The 23,400-nt window shown below is 39.6% G+C and overlaps 1 protein-coding gene across 2 annotated transcripts in view; it reads right to left on the reverse strand.

Moving 5' to 3' along the window:
- The window catches only part of CCDC18 (coiled-coil domain containing 18), a 68,515-nt gene that overhangs the window by 23,411 nt on the left and 21,704 nt on the right, over positions 1-23,400 (reverse strand). For both annotated transcript variants that reach the window (XM_074961312.1, XM_074961313.1), the window contains 13 exons: positions 19,373-19,476; positions 19,085-19,245; positions 18,157-18,377; positions 16,365-16,475; positions 15,283-15,414; positions 14,339-14,473; positions 13,257-13,334; positions 11,403-11,519; positions 9,175-9,342; positions 8,510-8,652; positions 6,983-7,146; positions 3,372-3,585; positions 1,385-1,484 (listed from right to left, as the gene is read on the reverse strand). In XM_074961312.1, the coding sequence (XP_074817413.1) occupies positions 1,385-1,484; positions 3,372-3,585; positions 6,983-7,146; positions 8,510-8,652; positions 9,175-9,342; positions 11,403-11,519; positions 13,257-13,334; positions 14,339-14,473; positions 15,283-15,414; positions 16,365-16,475; positions 18,157-18,377; positions 19,085-19,245; positions 19,373-19,476 (1,848 nt within the window). The remainder of the gene's footprint in view (positions 1-1,384; positions 1,485-3,371; positions 3,586-6,982; positions 7,147-8,509; positions 8,653-9,174; positions 9,343-11,402; positions 11,520-13,256; positions 13,335-14,338; positions 14,474-15,282; positions 15,415-16,364; positions 16,476-18,156; positions 18,378-19,084; positions 19,246-19,372; positions 19,477-23,400) is intronic.

Below are 23,400 nucleotides of genomic sequence, written 5' to 3' on the forward strand. Positions count from 1 at the left end.
TAGTAGTTATGGGCCCTTTTAGCACCCAAAGTGTGTCACCTGACCATCCCCTGATAATGGGCGTAGCTTGAGGAAAGTGACCATTTTAGGAATGAATTTGGGAGGAGTATACAGTACCACCTTGTCATAAAAATAAAGGGAAGGGTAAACACCTTTAAATCACTCCTGGCCAGAGGAAAAACCCTTTCACCTGTAAAGGGTTAAGAAGCTAAGACAACCTTGCTGGCACCTGACCAAAATGACCAATGAGGAGACAAGATACTTTCAAAGCTGGGGGGGAGAGGGGGGGGGGAACGACACGACACAAAGGGTTCTCTCTGTCTGTGTTGTCTTTTGCCGGGATCAGAGCAGGAATGCAGGTCAGAACTCCTGTAAAGGGTTAATAAGCAATCTAGTTAGATATGCGTTAGATTCTGTTTTGTTTAAATGGCTAATAAAATAAGCTGTGCTGAATGGAATGTATATTCCTCTTTTTGTGTCTTTTTGTAACTTAAGGTTTTGCCTAGAGGGATTCTCGAGGTTTTGAATCTGATTACCCTGTAAGGTATTTACCATCCTGATTTTACAGAGGTGATTCTTTTACTTTTTCTTCAATTAAAATTCTTCTTTTAAAGAACCTGATTGTTTTTTCATTGTTCTAAAATCCAAGGGTTTGGGTCTGTGTTCAACTATGCAAATTGGTGAGGATTTTTTAATTAAGCCCTCCCCAGGAAAGGGGGTGTAGGGCTTGGGGGGATTTTGGGGAGAAAGACATTTCCAAGTGGGCTCTTTCCCTGTTATATTTGTTAGACGCTTAGTGGTAGCAGCAATACAGTCCAAGGACAAAAGGTAAAATAGTTTGTACCTTGGGGAAGTTTTAACCTAAGCTGGTAAAAATAAGCTTAGGGGGTTTTTCATGCAGGTCCCCACATCTGTACCCTAGGAGTTCAGAGTGGGGAAGGAACCTTGACACACCTTATTCTCATATCAAGTTGGGTGAGGAAGGTCAAGCCATTTAAGCTTGAAGCTCACAGACCATTTTAGCTGATCTAATGGACATGATAAACAGTCTTTGGGGCAGGTGACAGAGAGAAAATTCCTCCAGAGGCTCTAATAGAGTCCATCAGCTTGGTCAGCACTAGGTTGAAGCCTCACAAAGATACACAGAAAAAATTTAGACATACTCTTTACAAATGCCTCAATGGTAGGCAAACAGACATAGAATCACTTGAACTGGAACACAATATGCAGCTAGGATAAATGAACTGTATTGAAAAAGTCCTCTTTTCTTGAAACATACCAAGCGGTCTTAATGATCATTAGAGCATTAGTAAACGCTGGACTTGTTATACTTTAAATAAACACTCCATAGGATATTCTGGTAATATGCTTAGAAAGATCTAACCTGAGCTGCTCTTTGTTTCAGTTCCCAGTTCCTTTCTTTCAATGCCTGATCCATGTCAAGAAGTTCTTGCTTTTTGTCCTCAATTTCATCCTTACAATACCTGCAATTTCCATATAAAAACAACGTAGATGTTCTCTCTTCTTTATGAAGCTAGATCTCACCAGCTCCCTTCCCAGATTCCAAAAAAATCAAGTTTTCATAAATCTGATAGATGTTATAGTCTAAAACTCCAAATGTTTTTTCTTTTAAAAATGTTTGTTAATTTAATTTTGATCATACTTAGCATTCTCAAACCCAACTTCCTGGTTGAACAGTTTCTGCCTTGGTGCTGCTCTGATGACATAGCGCATCCCTTCTTCTGACTGTACATCTTAGAGGGGAGAAATCTGAAAGTGGGTGTGATACATGGATACTTGAAAAAAGAGAGTGATTCCACCACTGCCTTATCTGGAGCTTCCTTATCTCTTGAGGCCCCTGCTTGTCCCTGTTGCCTGCCCTAATAGTAGCTTCTTCAGGCTTTACTTACCAGACTCCTTGTCCCCAAACTGGTGTCAGGTGCTGTTGCATGCTCCATTCCTGTTTTCATATGGTTTGTATGGGTCAATGGAGAGGAGATAAGAAAAAGGATGGAGCATGCAGCAGCAAATGGTCCAATTGCAGGGGGGGGGGGGGGGAGTGGAATAGCACATTTACATGGAAAACAATTAGGTAAAGCCTTTACAAGCCACACCTGTGATAGATAAACAGATGGAAAGAGTAGGTACCTCAGGAAATGAAAGGACTCCTTCCCCTCCTTCCTCTAGTCCCTAGTGGCTTTGCCTAAGCACCAGAGATGGAAGATAGAAGTCTGATGTCACTGGGTCCCTCTGTTCTCTCCTCCTGATAGTGGTGGCATGCTGCACTCTGTGGTTTTCTCCCCCATGCCATGGCCTCCTTTAGGTCATAAATGACAGGGCCATAGATGGACAGACAGAGAGTAGTGCTGCTGTAAGTGTCACCTTCTATATCAACAAAGCAACTCCCAGGCAGACCCTTTCTCAACCAGGAATTTTAAATTACAGCTGTCAATTTAAAACTTAATTTATTTTATAGTGTACTCATGGTGTGACACACTTCTTAGCTATAGAAGCATTCAGAGTGCTTGACTGAGCAAACTGAATTAAGTTTTCTTTGAATATACACCATGCCAGTCAAAATTTTGCAACTGGGTTATCTAAAGTTAGGTAACTAATTCTGCATTTAAGCACCTAAAACTTAAGTGGCCTGATTTTCAGAATGCTGGGCACCTACTTCTGTGGATGCTTTGGCTACTTAGCACCTCTGAAAATATGGCCACTTATGTTTTAGGTGCTTAAATGTGGATTTAGGTGTGTAACTTTAAGCACATACATTTGCAAATGTTGGCCTCTGTTCTTTATTACAAGCTTAATTATTTTAAAATATAGGTAAACGCTGAACTGAGCAAAAAAACCTGAATGCTTTTCATGACCATCTTCAGAATGGAGATTTCCCACTAACTTTTCTATTAAAATTATTTCAGAACTACATTGCAATAAAAAGTGTATACTGAAAGTTTCATTAATTTGCTATAGTAAAGGTTAAACAGTTGTATTGTACAAGACCGTCATTGTTTTTACTGTCATTTAACAGCTTTGGACTTGGGCAAAATATTAACTTTTTTTTATTATTGTTATTTTTAAGGCATTCCCAAAAAATACTTTAATCTTAGTATTTTCATTTTTAGAAACTAAAAAATAAACTGAAGAGCTACTTCAGTGAGTTATCCAAGGACCATGAATTTTATATATATTTTATATATATAAAATTCATGGTCCTTGGATATATATATCCATCCATCAGATTATAGGGGACTGCTAAAAGATGGAAAGCACCATCAAAACCAAGAGGCATGCTTCACTGTTCCTAAAACAAAACAAAAAAAATCACTGGGATTAAGTCTTCAAGACCTGAATAGGAGTTAGCTCACCTAAGTTCGTCTGTTAGATCCTTGATAGCAGCATACTTCTCCTCCAGAGAGGACTGTGCATTCTGTAGCACATCTCGCAGTTCCTGTAATTGTCTCAAAGTGATCTTTAATTCTCCATGGGCATTTTGTAGTTCAGCCTCTAGCTCTTCTATTCTGTGTAAAGCATCCTTTTGCTCAGTCTCACTCTGAAGCAGTTTATCTTCCAGATCACTCACTGTTATGTGAATAGAAATTGAAAAGAAAGGGTACTCACCAGTAACTGGTTCTTTAAGTGTCACCTCTATATGTTAATACTTGCAGTATGCACCCACCCCCAACGTCACTGAGCTTTGAGGACATTCTTGAAAAGCGGAGTCCCATTCAAGACTGCATGACCAATCCCTCTGTGATGTTATGAAGGTTGTGCACTCCCCAACCTCCTCACTTCTTTTTGCTAACTTGGTCTTTAAGAGAGTTGAATTCTGAGGAAGAAGTGAAAGTAGGTGAATAGTAAGTAGGTAAGAAAGTAGGTGAATAGGGAAATGAAGAGGCAACACTCAAAGAAAGAATGGTTATTCTACAGACAGAGATGTTGTAGTAAGTGTGAATCCCACTGTCAGTGCACGTCTTGTGTGCAAATACGGAATGTTTTCAATAGTAACATTCTGGGGCTTTGGGGGCCATGTGTGCCCTGTGGCTCCTTGTGCTCCTGTAAAAGAGCATAAAAGGTTTCTTGATGTCAAGGAGGGAAAAGACTTCAAGTCCTCCTTGAGGAACGGGTGCATTTTCTGCTCTGAGCTGCGTTTACACTTGATGCAGGTATGTCTTTTGGCATCCAAAGTGGATGGCATAAGGTTTTTCTGTCCTGGGGTCGGTGCTTGCACTGAGGTCATTGGTGCTGATGAGGTTGGCAGAGAGAATGCCTACACCAGTGCCAATGATGTTGGCATTTTTTAGGCCTCTTCTCCCTGGTAGAACCAGAGATATGGTGCCTTGTTACCCAGTTACAGGACAGTTATTAAAGATAGCCTCCTTGACTCCAGCTTGAAGGCTCTCTCTTCTCTGGGATCAAATGCCATCTGCAAAGGAATGCTCCAAGAATATCGATTGGGGATATGTCCTTCCCTGAGGCAGAAAAGAGATCTGTTGTGCCCATCAATTAAAGGCATAAGACCATCACACAAAGGACAGGGTATAAACCCTGTGGGCTTAGAGTCTGCCATTACTAACTAAGCGCTTTGCTCCACTGTTCAAGGAAATATGTGAGGGTCTCCCCTCCATCTCTCTCTTCTTTTTGGGGTGGAGGGGAGAACAGACTCTCCAATTAAAATGAGAAAATTTTTAATAGGGTGAAGAGGATTTCTTCAGAAAAAGATTGCATTTGAAACAGAAGAGCAGACTCAGTGTTCCATCTTGATGCCACAGGCAGGGATATGCGGGGCAGCTTGGCCTTTTTGAATTGACAAGACCGCCAATAGCTGATGTAAGGAACACAGCATCTACACAGATTCTGTGTTGCCCTAATTTCACCAACATAAGCCCAATGCCTCTTGTGGAGGTGGAGTTATTATGTTGGTGTAGTAGGGCACTTACATTGGTGGGAGCAAGGCTGTAGTGTAGATACTGACATAATTAGGTCGACATAAGCTGCCTTACGTCAACCTAACTGTGTAGTGTAGACCAGGCCTGAGGGAGGGTCACAGCTGCACTGCCCTTTATGCCCTGGCATGAGAAGAAATAGGATGCATGGATGGCCGTGGTGGACATTCTAGTCAAAAGATTCTGCGCTTGTGTACATAAGGCTCATACGCCCCTATAGGGGGACCCATATTAACTGGTTCTTGTTTTGAATGTCACTGCAAGAAATCTACCTTTCTTTGGAGTTGGCCTCTGCATATTCCTAAATGTGGGAGTTTAGTAAGGCAGGCTCAGAAGTTCTAATTAAGCAGGAGCTCCAGAATTACCCTCCCAAAGTATGTATCTGATCTAAATACCAAGCTGCTGAGTATGCAGTGCTGCATAAATGTGTCAGCAAAATTTCCTGCAGATTTCTATGATGACAATATTACAGAAGCAGGCTATTAAGATTCACTCTGATAAGGTGGTATTATGTCCTCTAGCCCAACACATCTTGGTACATAATCTAATCCATTTTGACAGGTACTAAGTGGAAATGGCATTCCCTTCACACTGATCCTCAATGGCTACAAACAGTTTAGGTGCCTTCCTGAATGTCTTAGTTAACCCTATCAATGTTGTATAGAAGCCTAAAGATGAGACTTTGCATTGGTAGTGATTTTCTCCCACACAAAAAATACACATACTTTATGAACCCCACTCTGTTTTGTGAATGCCGTTTATGAGTGTAACCTTCACTGTGGACTAAAGCATCCATTTTGTAGCTGAGATTGGATACCTAGTGGACAGACGATGGCTGAGAAGCTGTGGCAGAGCGGTCAAGTGCCATTGACATTGAACGGCTCTTTCCTAATGGAAAAATGGGTTTTCTACCAACAGGACCATTGATTTAGACTCTCTCTTTACACAAAAGCTGATGAGGGTGGGAGCTGGAGTCTCCCCATCCCAAGCTTGCAGTACATGAGCACTCAGGGGACACAGTCAGTTTTAAGAAGTGATCATTCTCTAAGGAAATCCAGAAGCAAGATAGCCAAGCCAAGAAGGCCAGAAGGGCTGCCTGGCCTAAGGACTCAGACCACACCCAGGACTTACAGGGGTGGTGAAATCAACTGAGAGGGATTGCGTTTAAGTGTTTCTTGTTTTTCATCTATCTATAGCCCTCTTGTCCTTTTTTAAGAGCAAAGTGTTTGTTGATAAAAATTCCATTGTTTAGTCTGTGTGCCTTGCTTTACTACCATGTTGTCCCTGAAGGGTGTAACTAGGAAACTAGAGGTCCCACAGGCAACTGAACTCTAGGGGAGAATATGTCTAAGCAAATGGGGGCTCAGGAGGGCTGCAGCATTGGTTACAGGGTCTAGCCAGAGTGCAGGGTACCACTGCCCAAGAAGCATGTCAGTCATGGGTATGCACCTGGGACTGCCCTTGAGACCCAGAACTACAAGCAGTGATCAGTCATTACTCAGATGAAGGGGGCATAGAAACACATGCGATTCAGCAGTTGGATAAATTATAAGAAACTGGTGTCCATCCAGAGAATGAGATTGGACCGAGATTGTGACAAGAGACCTGAGCCAGTCTTACAGGGATACAGTAGGAATTTGAACTTTCTGATGTAGTTGTTCATCATCTTCATGTCCATGATGGAATTTCTTTATTGGAATGAGAAAGAATTTGAAGCTGATATTAGGCCATGATAGCCTGATAATTGGTGACACTGATTCTCAGTGTATCTGAGGCTCCATGGGGGAAGGACACACCTCACAAGTGGGAATATATAGAGGCCACCTAAAATGAAGAAGCCCATATAACATTCTACTACCCAGATCTTTTCAAATTGCAAGATTTGAAATAGTTAAAAGTTAAAATAGTCATATGTAGAGAGTCCCTCGCAACTAACTGCAAAATAAATGGAGGGGGAGAGAAGCTACATAAAAGCATAAGAAAATGAGCCTTAAAGATGATTTTTTTTTTTTAACACATAGTAAATTATTTACCTTGTTGTGTTTTTTTATTTAGTTCTGACTGAGTCTGCTCCAAAGTCATTTCTAAGTGACTTAACCGCACTGTTTTAGTTTCACCATCTCGTCTTAAATGCACTAGTTCTTTCTCCATACCAATTAGCTCATCCTTGCACTGATCCATCTCCAGCTTAATCTGCCTGAACAAAACACAAAAGGAAACAGAATGAACAAATCACAATTGGAATAATAAAGACAACAATTTCCCTCACCTCTTTGTGCCCCTCCAGGTCCTTGCTCTACCCCAGAGACTCCTACAGGAGTCTTCTTGCTCCCTGCAGTTCTCACTCACTAGGCCATAAGCCTAGGAGTCACCTAATAGCTGGGCTCTTTCCCCTGCTCCTCCTACAGGAACCAACCTGCAGTTCACCAGCTCAACTGAGCTCTGGCTGCCTTTATAAGGCGCAGATGCTCTTCAGACTATCACCTGACCCGTTACCCCAAAGCCTCAGTTGGAAGGTAGCTGATTACCCAGAGGTGAAGCTGAGCCCATCTTCCCTAGAAAGGGCCAGTTATCCTGGACAGATTGCTATCTTCATACCTGAGTCAATGCTTTGTGTATGCAATGAACACAAGCAGAGAAATTTATACAAAGGCTGCAGCTAATCAACGCTCTACAAGTTGGATACCATTTCAACAGTACTATGTTAAACAAATCAATTTAACATACTGTATTATTTTAACTGCATTTCAGGTAACAGTTCTGAATAGTTTCCCCAAAAGAAAATGAACGAGTTCATTTTATTATTTCATCCTTTTACTTGTATTTCTAAATTGAGCACATTGGTATGGAATCAAAGAAAAATAGTAAGTGGGGAACCTACTGATGCCTTTTCACAGACATTATTCAGAAAAACGCCACATTTTAAGGGACACGGATATTAATTTTTGTAAAAAAACTATTTTTTTTGGATAGCGCACTTTTTAAACTGTACAAATGGAAAGAAATAGATTTTAAAAATCCTTAAATTATTTAGAAAGCTTTTCTGCTTCTCTGATGTTGACAAGAGTATTTTCGGCATGGAGAGTGGTCAACCCCCAGAGCAAAACCATCAACATTTATTTTTTAAACCAACTCAAGTCCCAATTTCATGAAAGCACTTAGGAACATGCTTAACTTTAGGCATGAAACTGAAATTAGTGTGTTTATGCACTCTTCCTGGATAAGGATGCTTTCCTGAATAGAGGCATATAGAAGGACTAAGCCTGGATATCTGTTTGTAAATTAACAAAAAATAGAAGTGTCCTTAAGCTAGAAATAAAGGCCTGAATTCAACAAGGTATATGGGATTATTAACATGTTTACAAATAGGCACATACTCAAGTACCTTGCAGAATCAGGACCAAAGTATTCTAAAGCTACATATACCTGTAAAACAAACATACTCCTTTCAAGAAAAGCATCACATTTTGTAGTACAATTTTTTAGTAGTTTTACAATATTGGATCTTCAGAATACACCAAAATAGGGAAAAAAAATTTTTTTAAATGTTCTACACATACCCAATTGTGCTAGTAAGTTCAACCACCTTCTGTCTTTTTAAATCTACTTCCTGAGAGGCTATAAGGAGCTTCCCTTCTGCCTTTCTCAACTCTTCTTCTGAGTTTTCTTTCTGTTTTTGAAGCTCTTGCTCCAGTTTTGATACCTATTTAAAGTTGTATTTAATAGGGTATTTAATATCTATACTGTTAAAATATATATATATATATAAAAGAATAAAATATCCCTCTTGAAAAAAATCACATATGAAAGGGTTAAAAATATTTCATTTCTTTGGTTAGATCCTAAAATTGCACATTAAAATCAAATAGAAATCTGCAAAGATACTTTTAGAGAATAAATTATTTCTTATCAGTTTAATAAGTGCTACAAAAGTAACTAGACCCAAAATTTCTTCTTATGATGTATTGATTTTTAATTATACACCTACAGCCTGATTTTCAAAGTACTGAGCATCCACAACTCCACCTGAAATTAAGTGGCATCTCAGACACTCAGAACCTCTTATTCACTCAGGCTACTATAATAATTATGTCAATTACATCTGATAATTAAAAGATTATAAACAAAGTAAGCTATCAAATAGACAGATATTGCAATGCCATATAAATACATTTAAATATTTATGCTTACCTATTTAATTCTTCTCATTATGAATGTACTTTACCTGTTTTTCAAGCTTAATTTGGCTATCCTCTAGCTCTCCATTTCTAATGGTCTCCTGCTGTAACATTTGCTGCTGCTGCTGCAGAGTTTGCTGTAGGAGGACATTTTGTTCAGTGGTGTCCTGAAGATTATGATTTCTTAGTTTTATTTCTTTTTGTAACCGGTGCACCTGAAAAATACATTGATTTTCTTTAGAATGAAACAAAGATATTTATGCCTTATCTTGCTTTCATTTAAGTCGGTCGTCCTATTGTTCTTCATGAGAGGATGATCAGACCCATAATGCAAAAACAAACATATAAAAAAAGGCTCTCAACTCTACTATGAGGAATAACAGGGAGACACTAGCACTGGCTGTCAAGGAGCTGAGACTGGTATCTGTTGCTTGGAGCATGGGCAGATGTGTGGGATCAGGGTGGGGGAACAGATCAGATCCTTCACATCCTGATCCCTGCACTCCAATCCCTCCACCAGGACATGGCCCTCTCACACACCTGCTTGTGTGCCAAGCAGTGGATCCTGCTCTCAGCTCCTCACCAGCCAGCCCTACAGTGTTTCCCCTGGACCTGCTGGGGACTATTGGGCCGGGGAGGGTGGGGGGAAAGGGAATCCAAGACTCCTAATAACTGCACTTTGTCCATCCTGTCCCTTTCTCCCCACCTGCTAGTCAGGAAGCAGCAGCAGCAGTCTGGGTGAGAGCTGAGTGCAGCGTGAGCCAGGTTTAAAATCCCTGTCCTGGGCCACACTGGGCCAGATGTCTGGCACCATCCGATGAGACACCCCCAATACCCTCTGGCTTACCACCCCTCCTACTCGGAACAATAGGCCCTGCCACCTCCCAGCCTGCTAACCCTCCACAAGCAGCTGCAGCCTTAGCAGGGAAGGCCACTTCTTCCTCTTTGCTGCTGGGAAAAAAATGCAGCAATTTTCAGGGATAGGAGGAGGCTTGGCAGCTGTACACATCCCATGAAATTCAAAACACTTATCCGTGACACTGCTGTCAATTAAAAAAAAAAGTGATTTACACAGGGTCTTATCTATAGGTTATCTTTCCTATATAAAAAGAGGTAATGTAAAATTAACAGTCGATCACTCTTCCTCAGCTTCCTATCCTCTCTTGGCTTTGCAATTTTGTGGTTCCTGGTTCTCTTTCTATCCTACTCCTTCAGCGGCTCATTCTCCCCTCCACATTCTGTCCTGGGTCCTCTCCTCTTCCCTATTTTTGTAACCTCCATCTGTTCCCCTCTCTTCCAATTACTACCTATACGCAAATGAGCCAAGATTTTCAACGATTAGTGACTTTCGGTACCTAACTTGAGACACGTTGAAGGAGCCTAATTTTCAGGGGGTAGATGCTCAACATTTTCTGAAAAGTCATGCCTCTTTAAAGCATCTCAAGTTGCACGCCCAAAAATGGAGGCACCCATTATCACCAGTCACTTATGAATATCTTGCCCATGATTATCAATCTTTACCTTTAACCTTGCCCAACTATCCAGTCTCCCCATCTCTAAATACCAGTTATAGATTTTAAGGGCAGAAGGGATGAGTAGATCATCTGGTCTGACATCCTGTGTATCACAAGCCATAAGATGTCATCCAGTTATTCTTGTACTCAGCCAAATAACTTGTTTTTAGCTAAAGCGTATCTTCCAGAAAGGCATCCAAGAAATGGGGAAATCCATCACTTCTCTTGGCAGTTTGATCCAATAATTAATCACTCACTGGTAATATTTTATGCTTTATTTCTAATTTGAATATGTCTGGCTTTAATTTCCAACGACTGGTTCTTGTTATGCTTTTCACCACAAAATTCAAGGGCCATTTAGTACCTGTCCCCCCCGACCCCCCAAATGAAGGTACTCCTATACTATAATCAAGTCACCTTACTAAATTTCTTTTTGATTAGATAAACATTCACACAACTACTATAACCCTCTCAATCTCAGTCATTCCATAACTGAATGTATCTTTCCTCCTGATCCTGCTTCTCTGGCTCTATTAACAACTCCCTTATATTGGATACTACTACTTTTCATGTACCACACCCACTCTCATTTGCTTCTCCCTCTTGGTCACAAAAATTTGCCCCCTTTTCACAATCCCTACTTCTAAATTTTTGTTCACCTCTCTCCTTGCCTACTATATCCTTCCTTTAGACACATTCTAATATTTCATATTTCTCTGTAACAGAGAAAAACTAAATTGACAAAACAAATTAAAGTTTACCTCTTCAGACTTCTTCTTTAACTGCTTTTCAAATGACTCCTTATTTTCTTCTAATTGACTCAGATACAATCTAAGTTCTTCCTTACAAATGCCTAGTGCTGACTCTAGTTGTCTGACCTAGTTAGGTGCAAGAGACCATTTAAAATAAGTAATGACTAGTTGTTCAGAATTGATCAAGAAGTCTAAAATAATTCATTAAAACCAGTTTGTTAATTCAGCCATTTTGAGTGATATAACTACAAAGACGGACATAAAACAAAAACAAAACAAAAAAACAAAAAATTTCTCTGAAATTTACTAACATTTAAATAATGAAAAATAGTCATATAAAAACTTATGAAATGTATGCTTTTGTTTAAATCACGAAAAATCATCAATTATGGAAAGACATTACAATACCTGTCAGCAGTTACAGCTTAAGGACTCTATAGATAGATAGATAGATAGATATATTCACAATTCTGAGTCAGCTATCCACTTGCGCATCATTTACAGAGAAAGTGATAAAAAGGCTATAAAATGCCAGCTTTATGTATGGAATTACCTTCATAAGGTTGAGAATGATACATTCTTAGTAAATTATGACAAGTCAACATTCGAAAAAGTAGATTAATATCTAAAACCAAAACATTTTATTGTGCTATTACAAAATAGCAGATCCACTTTTATTTTCTTCATTGAGACTGCAGTTCCTGAGTTTCATCAGGAGGGAAAGGACAAGGTAAACATAAAACAGCATAGCATGACGATGACAACAACAATTTAACAAAATGTATCTTACATTTATACTACTACTAATTTGGACTTCCACCCTGAAATCACAAACTTAGACAGATATACAATTTATATACAACAATAACTAGGGACCTCTCCCCCAACTGAAGCGCAACTATCTCTCGGGTGAAATGCAGCAATTGTAACATTAAACAGCTGTGGGGAGGAAGCGACGATTTCTATATCAAATTGCAACAGACGTGGAAAATTTAGATAGGCAGTCTGCAGTTTTCCACACTAGAATTTTACTAGACCATAAGGTTAACACACACATACTATTTTTTCCCCTCCCTTAAAAAAAAAAAATCAAGTTTTCTCTGATTAGAAGTAGTCAGGGACTTTCATTTTATATTTCACCTGATAAACATCACTGGCAGCAGTACCCTATAACAGACCACTGATTCAGTACAAACTCAGATGGAAGCAAGCCACCTACTGAACCACCAACACCACTCCTTACAGCTCCTAGATGATATTGGTTGGCTTCTCATCCCAATCAATATTAGGTTATGAATTCAGATGGTATTATAGCACAAGATGGCATTGCTTGGTAAAACTACTGTTGCCAGTACTGCATTGAAGAGGCTTGCCAGACGGACACCAACAGGAGGAGTAGACACGCTAAAGAGGTTGAAGAAGTCAGTTTACTTTTACAGTTACTACTGAGCCTAAAATAAATACTGCATCTTTAGTGAAACCTGGGGGGGGTGGGGGACGGGACACTTATTCGTCACTCTCTTGTCTTTACAGACTCCCCAAACTATCTCCAAATGTTGTGATTCCAATTCTGCTCTACTTGTACTATGAGAGCAGCTTAGCAAGGCAAATGATCTTTGTTGGTACATACAGCAGTCACTTAAAGCAGGTTTCACTATAATTTTTCTCTTTCGTTCATTCTTTCTTAAATGAAGGATGAGAGAAGGACTGGAAGGTAATGACACCTTTTGGAATATTTACATGAGCTCTATAAGTAACTTGGAGGTGTCTCATCCAGAGGGAATGGAAAAGAGCTACATAAATATTGCAATTCAAAAAAGAAAAAAGGTATTAAATCAAAAAAACAACAAAAATCATACTTACTTTGATTGTTTCTTCTGTTAATTGGCTTTGCAACATTTTCAAAGCTTCTTCTTTCTTGATATTTTGCTTTTCCATTTCCTGTTTGCATAGATTTACCAAAGGAGACAAGATGTGAATATAACTGCATATATAAAAGTTATACTACTGGAAACCAGCATACTAGAAAACGGAAAAAAATTTGGTTAGTGACAAAAATGTTTATCTTTATATTGTATTAGCATGCATTTTACTTCTAAGTGAATTTGGCCCTGATTCTGTCATGTTGTGGTCCCTTTACCCTTCTCCAGTGGCAGAAACGGGGTATAAAGAGTAGGCTGCTCCTGAAGAATATTCTTAGTATAGGTAAGGCCCTACTTGAATTGCAGGATGATTGTCAAAAAAAAAAATTGCAGCCGAGTTGCAGACAAGCCATGGAAAATTGCAGAAAAGTAATAATGGACCTTATTATTTGCAGTAATAAAGCCCATTACTACTTTTCTGCAATTTTCCAGTTAGCTGAGAGTGGGCACTCCTGCTGTTGGCCACCTAGGTCTGAGAGCAGGGGCCTGGGGCTGACAGCGGCCACCTTGGGCTGACAGCAGGGGCTCCTGCTTTCAGCTCTGGGGTGGCCAGGGCTCCCACTGTCAAAAAGGCTTCCACTGCACAATATTGTAGAATCCGCAACATCACAAGGTACATAGGGCCTTAATTATAGGATAGTTCTTCACCTGACATACAGCTGATGTAAGGCTCTATGCTGGCCTCCTTCCCTGTCCCTAGTGGAAGTGGCATATTGAGATGCAACCCAGGATGTGGCCAGAGTGCTATTCTATGCTGGAATAACGAGCCATGGAGGGTCATTAAAGTCAGGGCAATTTAGAGCAGCTCTGGGACTGGTCTAGGTTGCAGCAGGTACAGAGGCCAGAATTAGGGAGCAGGCATAGATGGCTTTAAATTAAAACAAAAAACCACCTTTGTCTAACCCCACCTTTCCTGTACCCAGCAAAATTAAAAGAGTAAGATAGAACCTGGCCCTTCATCTCTAAAAATTAGTCAATCAACATTTAGTTTGCTTTTAAGAGAGAATTAATACTCAATATTACCTCTTTGCTTTCTATCAGCAGCCGATCCAATGATTCAAGGTGACGCTGTTTACATACAATATCTTCTTGTAAAACAAACATGGTCTTCTCTAGCTCATTAATTTGCTGGTGTTTCATAGCCAGCTGAGTCTGAAGCTATACACAAAAAAAAACCCCATTATTTATTGTTTTCATGTAGTTTCTTACACAAGCCTCTTGAGATTTAAAAACATCTGCACCTATGGGTCCATTTACCACCAAAATGCAGTCACCCCTAGAGTGAACACAAAAATGATCATACTGATGCCATCAGAAACAGTGTACAACCTAGGAACAGGTATAAAAATTACATTACTGATTAAAGCAACAGGAGAACATAGGCAGAATATAGTTACTTTGCATGCTGAAATTGGTCAGGACAACAAGACATACAACTCTACTTTTGCAAAATATGACATGAAATCTTCCATGACTGCAAGCAGTAAGGGTTTCAGTTTCAAAAAATGTCATCTGAAAGTTATTAAATGTTTCTAAAAAAACTGGAGGAACGTTATCAAAGATCACCCTGACCCACAGGACCCGTGATGGGGAGAGTCTCAGTGGAAAAGAAAATACTGCCTGGGGCTGTATTATTTTTGCTGGGGATTCTCCTCATGGCTAGAGGAGAGATGCTCAAGTCAGTCTCCACCTTCTCCCCACCTTAAGGACCCTGGAGAGAGGTCTTCTTGGGGTCCAGGGAAATGGGGTGATGGTGTTTTAGAGGTGTCTTACTTTTACTTCTATATGGCAAAGAAGAGAGTCACAAGTCTCCGGTGGACAGTCTTTATAATGCTGAATGCTAAAGAGAGGAGATACCATGAACTTTTTAACCGCAGAATTACTGAGGAATGAAGATATGGAAATTAAATTTACATAGAAAACATTAGAGATATATAAGACACACACATTAGTGCACAATCTCTTACTATTTCAATCTGTTTCTCCATCTCTTTGTGCTGTTCAAGATGAATTAACTTTGCTTTTTCAAAGGCTATAGTTACTTGCTCATGTTCTTCATTGATATTTGCTTCCAAGTTGCGAATCTGGCCATTCTTTTCCTGGAAATATTTTTTAAAATCCTTAATAGGAATATATAGATCTTTTGATATCAGGTAATGAGTTATTTTTTGTGTAAGCAGTAAGGAAGTTTGAAAGCCTCAGACTCATAAGAACAACAGATAAAACTGAAATTTAATATTAATGTTTTATATTTATATAGCATCTTTCACCCTATAAAATCTCAAAGCATTTTACAAAAGTAAAGTGTATACATGGAGCACCACTGAAATGCATCCATCTCAGACATGGAGGGCAGCTGCCAGATGGACAGCTGGCACAGATGACGGCACACAGTGGTGAGTGAAGGAAAATGTTGGCCAAGGACACCAAGGCAAACCCCTACTCTAACAGGAAATGTCATGAGGCCATGAAAGGAAAATAAAGTAATTTTACTGCAGGGAATATTAAATATGAAGGAAGTTAAGAGAGCAATCTTAAGAGAGAGTATAAAAACTAAACTATTTTAATACTTTGCACTGTAATTCCTTTTCAATTTAACAATGCAGGAAAGATTTGGATTTTGAATCATTAAGTATTTCTAACTGACAAATATTTTCCTATACTGCAAAAAACTGTAGAAAAAAAAAGAATTAAAAAACTGCTTCTTGGATTTAAAAAAATATGAGTAAAATCCTGGCCCTACTGAAGTAATTGGCAAAACCATCATGGACTTCAATGGGTCCAGGATTTCATTCCACATGTAATATAAAGAAAACTATTTATATCCATTTAAAAATTTTCATGGGTGTTTAAGGGTAAAAAATGCCAGGACAGTCTATTTAAAGCAAGATTATTTGCGTTATTAAAATTGTGTGATATGTACTAAGAGATCTTGCACTCTATCTGGTTTGCACATGTATAATGCCAGCACAATAACTAAAAATATATAGTAACACACCAAATGTGTGTGATTTTACACAATTATGACTTCTCAATGAAAATTTCTTACTATGAGCTCCTGATCCAGCTCAGTACATCTTACAGCAGAAGCAGAATAAGCAACTGTCTTTTCTTCCAACTGCTTTTCAAGTACTGAAAGCTGAGAGGACTTCTTTGTTATCTGAAAATAAACAGAATATAAACCATTAAAAGAGATCTATTTTTCTTTCCTAAATGTAAGATTATAAAGACCTATGCATGTATGTATTTTTCTAACTGTGATGTTGATATAATGGTGCCTATGTACTGTAAGTACAGCCTGCTGAGAGCAGTATGGTAGGTAAAGATTATGTAGGACAACTGATTTAAGGTTTGTTCAGTTATTTGTGAATGCTTTCTTGAAAACTGACTTGTTATTAACTATTACTTTTTATTAGTTACAAAGAAAAGAAATTGTAAGGCAATTTATCTTCAATGTGTGCAATTTACCATAAATTACAATGACACAACAGAGAGTCAAATGTTCGAAAGCTATAATATTTGGGGTCTGTCATAAATATAAAGGGAAGGGTAAACACCTTTAAAAATCCTTTCTGGCCAGAGGAAAAACCCTTTCACCTGTAAAGGCTTAAGAAGCTAAGATAACCTTGCTGGCACCTAACCAAAATGACCAATGAGGAGACAAGATACTTTCAAAGCTGGAGGGAGGGAGAAACAAAGGCTCTCTCTCTGTCTGTGTGTTTTGCCAGGAACAGAAAAGGAATGGAGTCTTAGAACTTAGTAAAAGTAATCTAGCTAGATATGCATTAGATTCTGTTTTGTTTAAATGGCTGATAAAATAAGCTGTGCTGAATGGAATGTATATTCCTCTTTTTGTGTCTTTTTGTAACTTAAGGTTTTGCCTAGAGGGATTCTCTAGGTTTTGAATCTGATTACCCTGTAAGATATTTACCATCCTGATTTTACAGAGGTGATTCTTTTACTTTTTCTTCAGTTAAAATTCTTCTTTTAAGAACCTGATTGTTTTTTCATTGTTCTTAAGATCGAAGGGTTTGGGTCTGTGTTCTTGGTGAGGATTTTTATCAAGCCTTCCTCAGGAAAGGGGGTGTAGGGTTTGGGAGGATTTTGGGGGGGAAAGACATTTCCAAGCGGGCTCTTTCCCTATTACATATTTGTTAGACGCTTGGTAGTGGCAGCAATAAAGTCCAAGGACAAAAGGTAAAATAGTTGGTACCTTGGGGAAGTTTTATCCTAAGCTGGTAAAAATAAGCTTAGGGGGTTTTTCCATGCAGGTCCCCACATCTGTACCCTAGAGTTCAGAGTGGGGAAGGAACCTTGACAGGGTCATTAAAACAGCCATTATAAAACAAATTATGCTGAAACTGTATATACATGTTAGGAATCTGAATGCTAATGCAGTTTAATGCCATTGGTGAGTAACAGCTTTCATTGCCTTAATTTCTCTTGTGATTATCCAGTAATAGTTCTGGTCTCTGGCAAATATGTGGCATATTTCTCATTAAATACATACTCAGCATTTGGGTATCCACTAGTAGGTTTCTCTCTCTCACACACATGTCTACCACAAGAGGGCACACACTGACAATCTAAATAGCAACAATTTACACTGCAGCTTTATAACCTGGGATTTCTGATGTTATTAACATACAAAGATCTGAGTTATCTTCAGATTTTCCTGCACCCCCAATAAATTTACTAATTCATATTCTCTCTAAATAGTCTTGCATCAGAAAACAAACATGGCAATGAAAATTTTCAAAAAAGGGGAAAATCTATGTCAACTATTACATTTAATTCAGTGATCAAAGGTTATACACTTTTCAGCCCTCCTAACAACTTACTTCTCGCTGCAAGTTAGTAGTTTTTGCAGCCTTCTCCAGTAGTTCTTCCTGTATAATTTGAAACTGACCGGCTCTCTGGGCCATGCTGGTCTTCAAAGAAGAATTCTCCTCTTCTGCTTTTGACAGCTTAGCACGTAATTCTTCTATCTCTCTTGTGAATCTTCGACGCTCTTTTTCAAACTGTTTACTGATGAGTTCCAATTGTTGACATTTTCTCTCTTCTTTTTTTTTAAAAAGTTTTATTTATAAATGACAATTAAAATTAGAGATAATCAAGTTATTAAAAAAAAAAAAAAAAAAAAAAAAACATGCCTGATGAAGACAAGGACTAGTTTGACAGTACCATGTTAAACTACCACATGATCTCCAGGGCTCAAGAGTAACCTCAGAAAATTTTGCCCTCAGAAGTCAATGCTTGTTGTGGAGGTTACATTTAGGCTTTGGGAGCAAAATGCACTGCTCTGAATGTACACCTGAAGTCATTTTATAGCACAGCACTGAGGGCAATCAGAACCCTACTTTTCTAGAGCTGAAGAGCCCTAATGATGGTAGAAAAAGAACAAAAGAAAAAATGAATAACTGGAGACCCCATCGTAACAGAAAAAAGGGAGAAACCTACGTTTTCCATTTGTAACATATTTTGAGTTTGGGGCTAGGGCAAGCAAGGGAGAGAGCCCATTAGCCAAAAATAATAATAATAATAATAAAGTTAAAATGCACATTGAGCCTCAAGACTATAACAAACACCAAGGTAGCTAAACCTTGCTCTCCATAAGGGCATCTGTTATCTTGTTACAGAAAATATTAAAATAGCAAAATTAAAACCCACAAAAAATGTTAACTTGCATTCTGCAGTCATTTTTAAATAACTAACTACGTCAGAAGGTATTTTATAGCTTTTAAGTGCACTATTTTTCACCATGCTCACCTGTTTGATTTCCAATCAATTTTACAGGTTCTGTTTCTAGGCCATGTAATCTGCCACTTTCTTGTCCCTCATAATCATTAGAAAGATGTTGAGCTACTTTACTGACAGTTAGGTTTGCCTGAAGCTTCTGAACTTCTGCTTCTTTCATTGCCAGTTTGATTCTAGCACAAAGATATAAAATGTTATGAGAAAGTATTCTTTCAAAGTATTTTTCTTCCTTTAGAATAGTATTCAGGAGGTATTGCTACTGGCAAAGTCTTGTTATGGTTCAGGACCCTTAAAATGTACCTTAGGTCTGCAATCAGGGATTTGTTTGATTCACAACAAGAGGCATACATAGCTTCCTTTGCGGAGGAACTGGCCATTTGACGTTTAGAGTGATGCAATGTAAACTGCAAGTTAAGAAAAAAAACTAATGAAAATATAAACTTTTTCTATGATAAATTCACATACTGTACAAGCAGAATGTTTTGCAAGGCACAAAGATTTGAACATCCTGGCCTGAGTGGGTACATATACATAGATTCCTAAAAAAAAAAAAAAAAAAGACATTTGGAGGGGGTAAGCATCAGAAGTCCCATCAAACCGAGCTGTGGGCAACAGGCACCTTGAAACTCAGGTCATATACTTAGATGCCTAAATTTAAATTTAGGCACTCAAATTTGAAAATTTTAGCCATTAAATATCACACTTACAGAGTATCAGTAATGGACTCCGAAGCTGAGCTTGTTTTGAACTTTTCACTTAAAGGAACGTTAATTCTGCTTTATTTCAATGAGCGAATTTAATCTCCCAATTTTTCACAATTACAGTTGAGAGGACATCTGAATTTGCTATTAAAATTATTCGGATAAAATAATAACTCTCCCCCCTTCCCCAAATCCATTCAGTTTGAAATTGGCATTATTACAACATCTCTGAGACAGCCCACTTTGGAGATTCAAAAATTACAAAGAAACAGTGTTATTCAACTTTCTTCATAACTCTGTAAATTTATGGAATGAAAAGCAGATGGAGAGATCAGCATCCACCATGTACTCCTGCTCTCCAGTGCTGCCTCTCTGGCTCTGCTACCCAGTCCACCTCCCTCTCTGCTCATCAAATTACCCTCCAGAGAGCACCTAATCTTAGGTTTCTTTGTGACTCCTTCCCATCTATGCTCTACCCACCAAATTTCTTGCAGACCTGATAAAGTTCACAAGTGCAAGTCCCAGTTTGATGGGCCAGAGCTTCATGAAGTTTCTTCTTCATCATCATCATGTTCCCATTACACCTCTGGCATCTAGGGAAGCGACAAAGCTCCTCCACTCCTGTCTGTTTCTGTCAAGTCTTTCAAGGGTTCCCCAGCTGTGCCCCAGGTTTTTCAGTGCAGCTTCCACAGTTCTTCACCATGTTGTTTTCAGACAGCCTAGTTTTCACTTGCCTTCAGGTGTCCATATTATTGCTACTCTGGTGATGGAATCAGTTTCCATCCGAAGCCATGGCCAATCCATTTCCTGTGCCTCCTGGCAATGATAGTCGTCCTAGCCTCTTGGCTGCACTATGACAATACATCTTGGTTTGAGATTGTTCTGGGCCAAAAGATACGGAGGACTTTTCTGAGGCAGGTTGTATGGAATGAAGACAGTTTGGATATGTCATACAGTCTCATTCCTCAGCATTCTGCACTATAAAGTAATATTGAAAGTACACAGCTCTGATAAATCTTGGAGTTTGATTTTGGTGTTGTATTTTGATGTTCTCCAGACTTTATTTAAGCTCCTGAAGGTGTTCCTGGCTTTATTGATTTTGTTCTGGACATCCTGGTTTGTTCCACCGTCCTGGCTGATGTTACTGCCCAAGCATGTGAATGTTTCTAATTGGTGAGAACATTATCCTCTATCCATACTGGTGATGGTGAGGCAATATTAAAAGGTCATTATATCTGTCTTATTGCAGTTGATTTTCAGTTCATTTTGCTGGCTGAATACATTAAGTCGAGTTGTTTTTTCTTGTATATAGAGTTGGGTATGTGATCAGAGATCGAGATCATCTGCGAAGTCCAGGTCTTCAAGGGATGAGAAGGATATCCATTTAATGCCGCTTGACACGTCTTCTGTTTGTACACTGCATTACCCAGTCGATGGCAATGTTGAAGAGGATTGCAGATATGACACATCCCTGACATACTCCTATTTTGACTTCAAAACTGAGCTCACTGTGATCAACACTGCATGTAAAGCTGAAATAAAAGCTTTTGATTATGTTGATTATACGGAGAGGGATTCCATATGCCTGCAGAATGCGCCATAGGCTGGTCCTGTGAATGCTATCAAAAGCCTTCTCAAAGTCTATGAAATGTACGTAGAGTTGCCATTCTAAGCACTGTTCCATCATGTTTCATAGAGTCAAGATCTGGTCTGTGCATCCATGCCCTTTCTGAAACTAGCTTGCTCTTTTCTGAGAACGCTATCAACTGCCTCTGATATATGCTGGACTATGATCTTACACAATCCTTTACTTGGCACAGATAAAAATCTAATACCACGCCAGTTATTACAATCACTGATAGTTCTTTTCTTTGGTTCACTCATCTGGCACTTTTTCCCTTTTCCAGACTGAGGTAAATAGAGGGGCCAGGATAGATGCTGCTAACTCAGGATTTACCTTGAACAATTCTGCATTCAAGTTACCCTTGCCAGGAGCACCTTCATTTTTTAAGGATTTGATGACTTGAATGATCTCTTCCTTAGTTGGGGTGTCTGTGCTGATCTGAAGATCTTCTTCTGCCTCTTGGATGTTTGCTTCCTCTTTAGGTGACTCCCTGTTCAGCAATTCTTTGAAATGCTCTGTCCAGCGCATTTCTAGTTTTTTTTCCTGGTAGTAGGTGGCCTCGTTTGTCCCTGATGACAGTGTTTGTTGGGGTCTGCCGTTTACCACTAATAAGCCGCGTCATTTTATAGACGAAAAAGACACAATGAGGAGTTTGGTGGCACCCTAAAAACTAACGGATTTATTTGGGCATAAGCTTTCATGGGTAAAAAACCCACTTCGTCAGATGCATGAAGTGAAAATTACAGATGCAGGCATAAATATACTGACATATGAAGAGAAGGGAGTTACCTTATGTGACAAAGTTCCTCCTCTGCCTTGGTGGGTCCTACGCTTATTGGTGGATTTTCTCGCTTCAGAGGCTCACGGCAGCCCTCAGGTTTGGCCATTTCGTGGCTCAAATCTGCCGTTCACTCAGTTAACCTCATCACTGGCCAGCATGGGGAAAGGAAGAACAACAATCTCTGCAGTCTCTGCTGATCCACCTAGCGGAACAGGGAACAGGCCAGAGACCTTCCCCTCTGGTGGAACCCACAGTCCAGTTCAACTCCTCCGCTATCAAGTAGGGAATTGGGGGGGGATGGAGGGAACCTGGGCCCTCCCTCTACTCTGGGTTCCAGCCCAGGGCCTTGTGGATTGCAGCTGTCTACATTGGCTCCTGTAACAGCTGCGTGACAGCTACAACTCCCTGGGCTACTTCCCCATGGCCTCCTCCTAACACCTTTATTCTCACCACAGGACCTCCCTCCTGATGTCTGATAATGCTTGTACTTCTCAGTCTTCCAGTAATACGCCTTCTCACTCTCAGCTTCTTGCACCTCTTGCTCCCAGCTCCTCGCACACACACCACAAACTGAAGTGAGCTCTTTTTTAAACCGAGGTGCCCTGATTAGCCTGCCTGTCTTAATTGATTCTAGCAGCTTCTTGATTGGCTGCAGGTGTTCTAGTCAGCCTGTCTGCCTTAGTTGTTTCCAGAAAGTTCCTGATTGTTCTGGAAGCTTCCCTGTTACCTTACCCAGGGAAAAGGGACTTATTTAACCTGGGGCTAATATATCTGCCTTCTACCACTCTCCTGTAGCCATCTGGCCTGACCCTGTCACGCTTACAAGTAGAGAACCAGTACTGACAGGGCCTATGCTTATGGGCTTATGCCCAAATAAATCTGTTAGTTTTTAAGGTGCCACCTGACTCCTTGTTGTTTTTGTGGATACAGACTAACACTGCTATCCCTCTGATACATTTTATAGACCGTTCCTTGTTCACCACAAGCAGCTACATCCTCTGCTTGTGTTGCCAGATCATCAATATAATGTTGTTTGTCCGCTCTCACAAGGCATTTGACCTCCTGGTGTGCACTGCTATACTGCTCACGGTATCTGTCCTTTACCTTCTGGGATTGTGTGTCTAAACCTTTTTTCTTCAGAGCTCATTTGGTTTCTACAGCATTCTATGTGCTGGGTATAATCCACACCTTCCTTCTGCCTGTAGCCTAGACAGGCTTCACT

The sequence above is a fragment of the Natator depressus genome, chromosome 8, assembly GCF_965152275.1.
Source record: "Natator depressus isolate rNatDep1 chromosome 8, rNatDep2.hap1, whole genome shotgun sequence".
Classification (NCBI taxonomy): Eukaryota; Metazoa; Chordata; order Testudines; family Cheloniidae; genus Natator; species Natator depressus.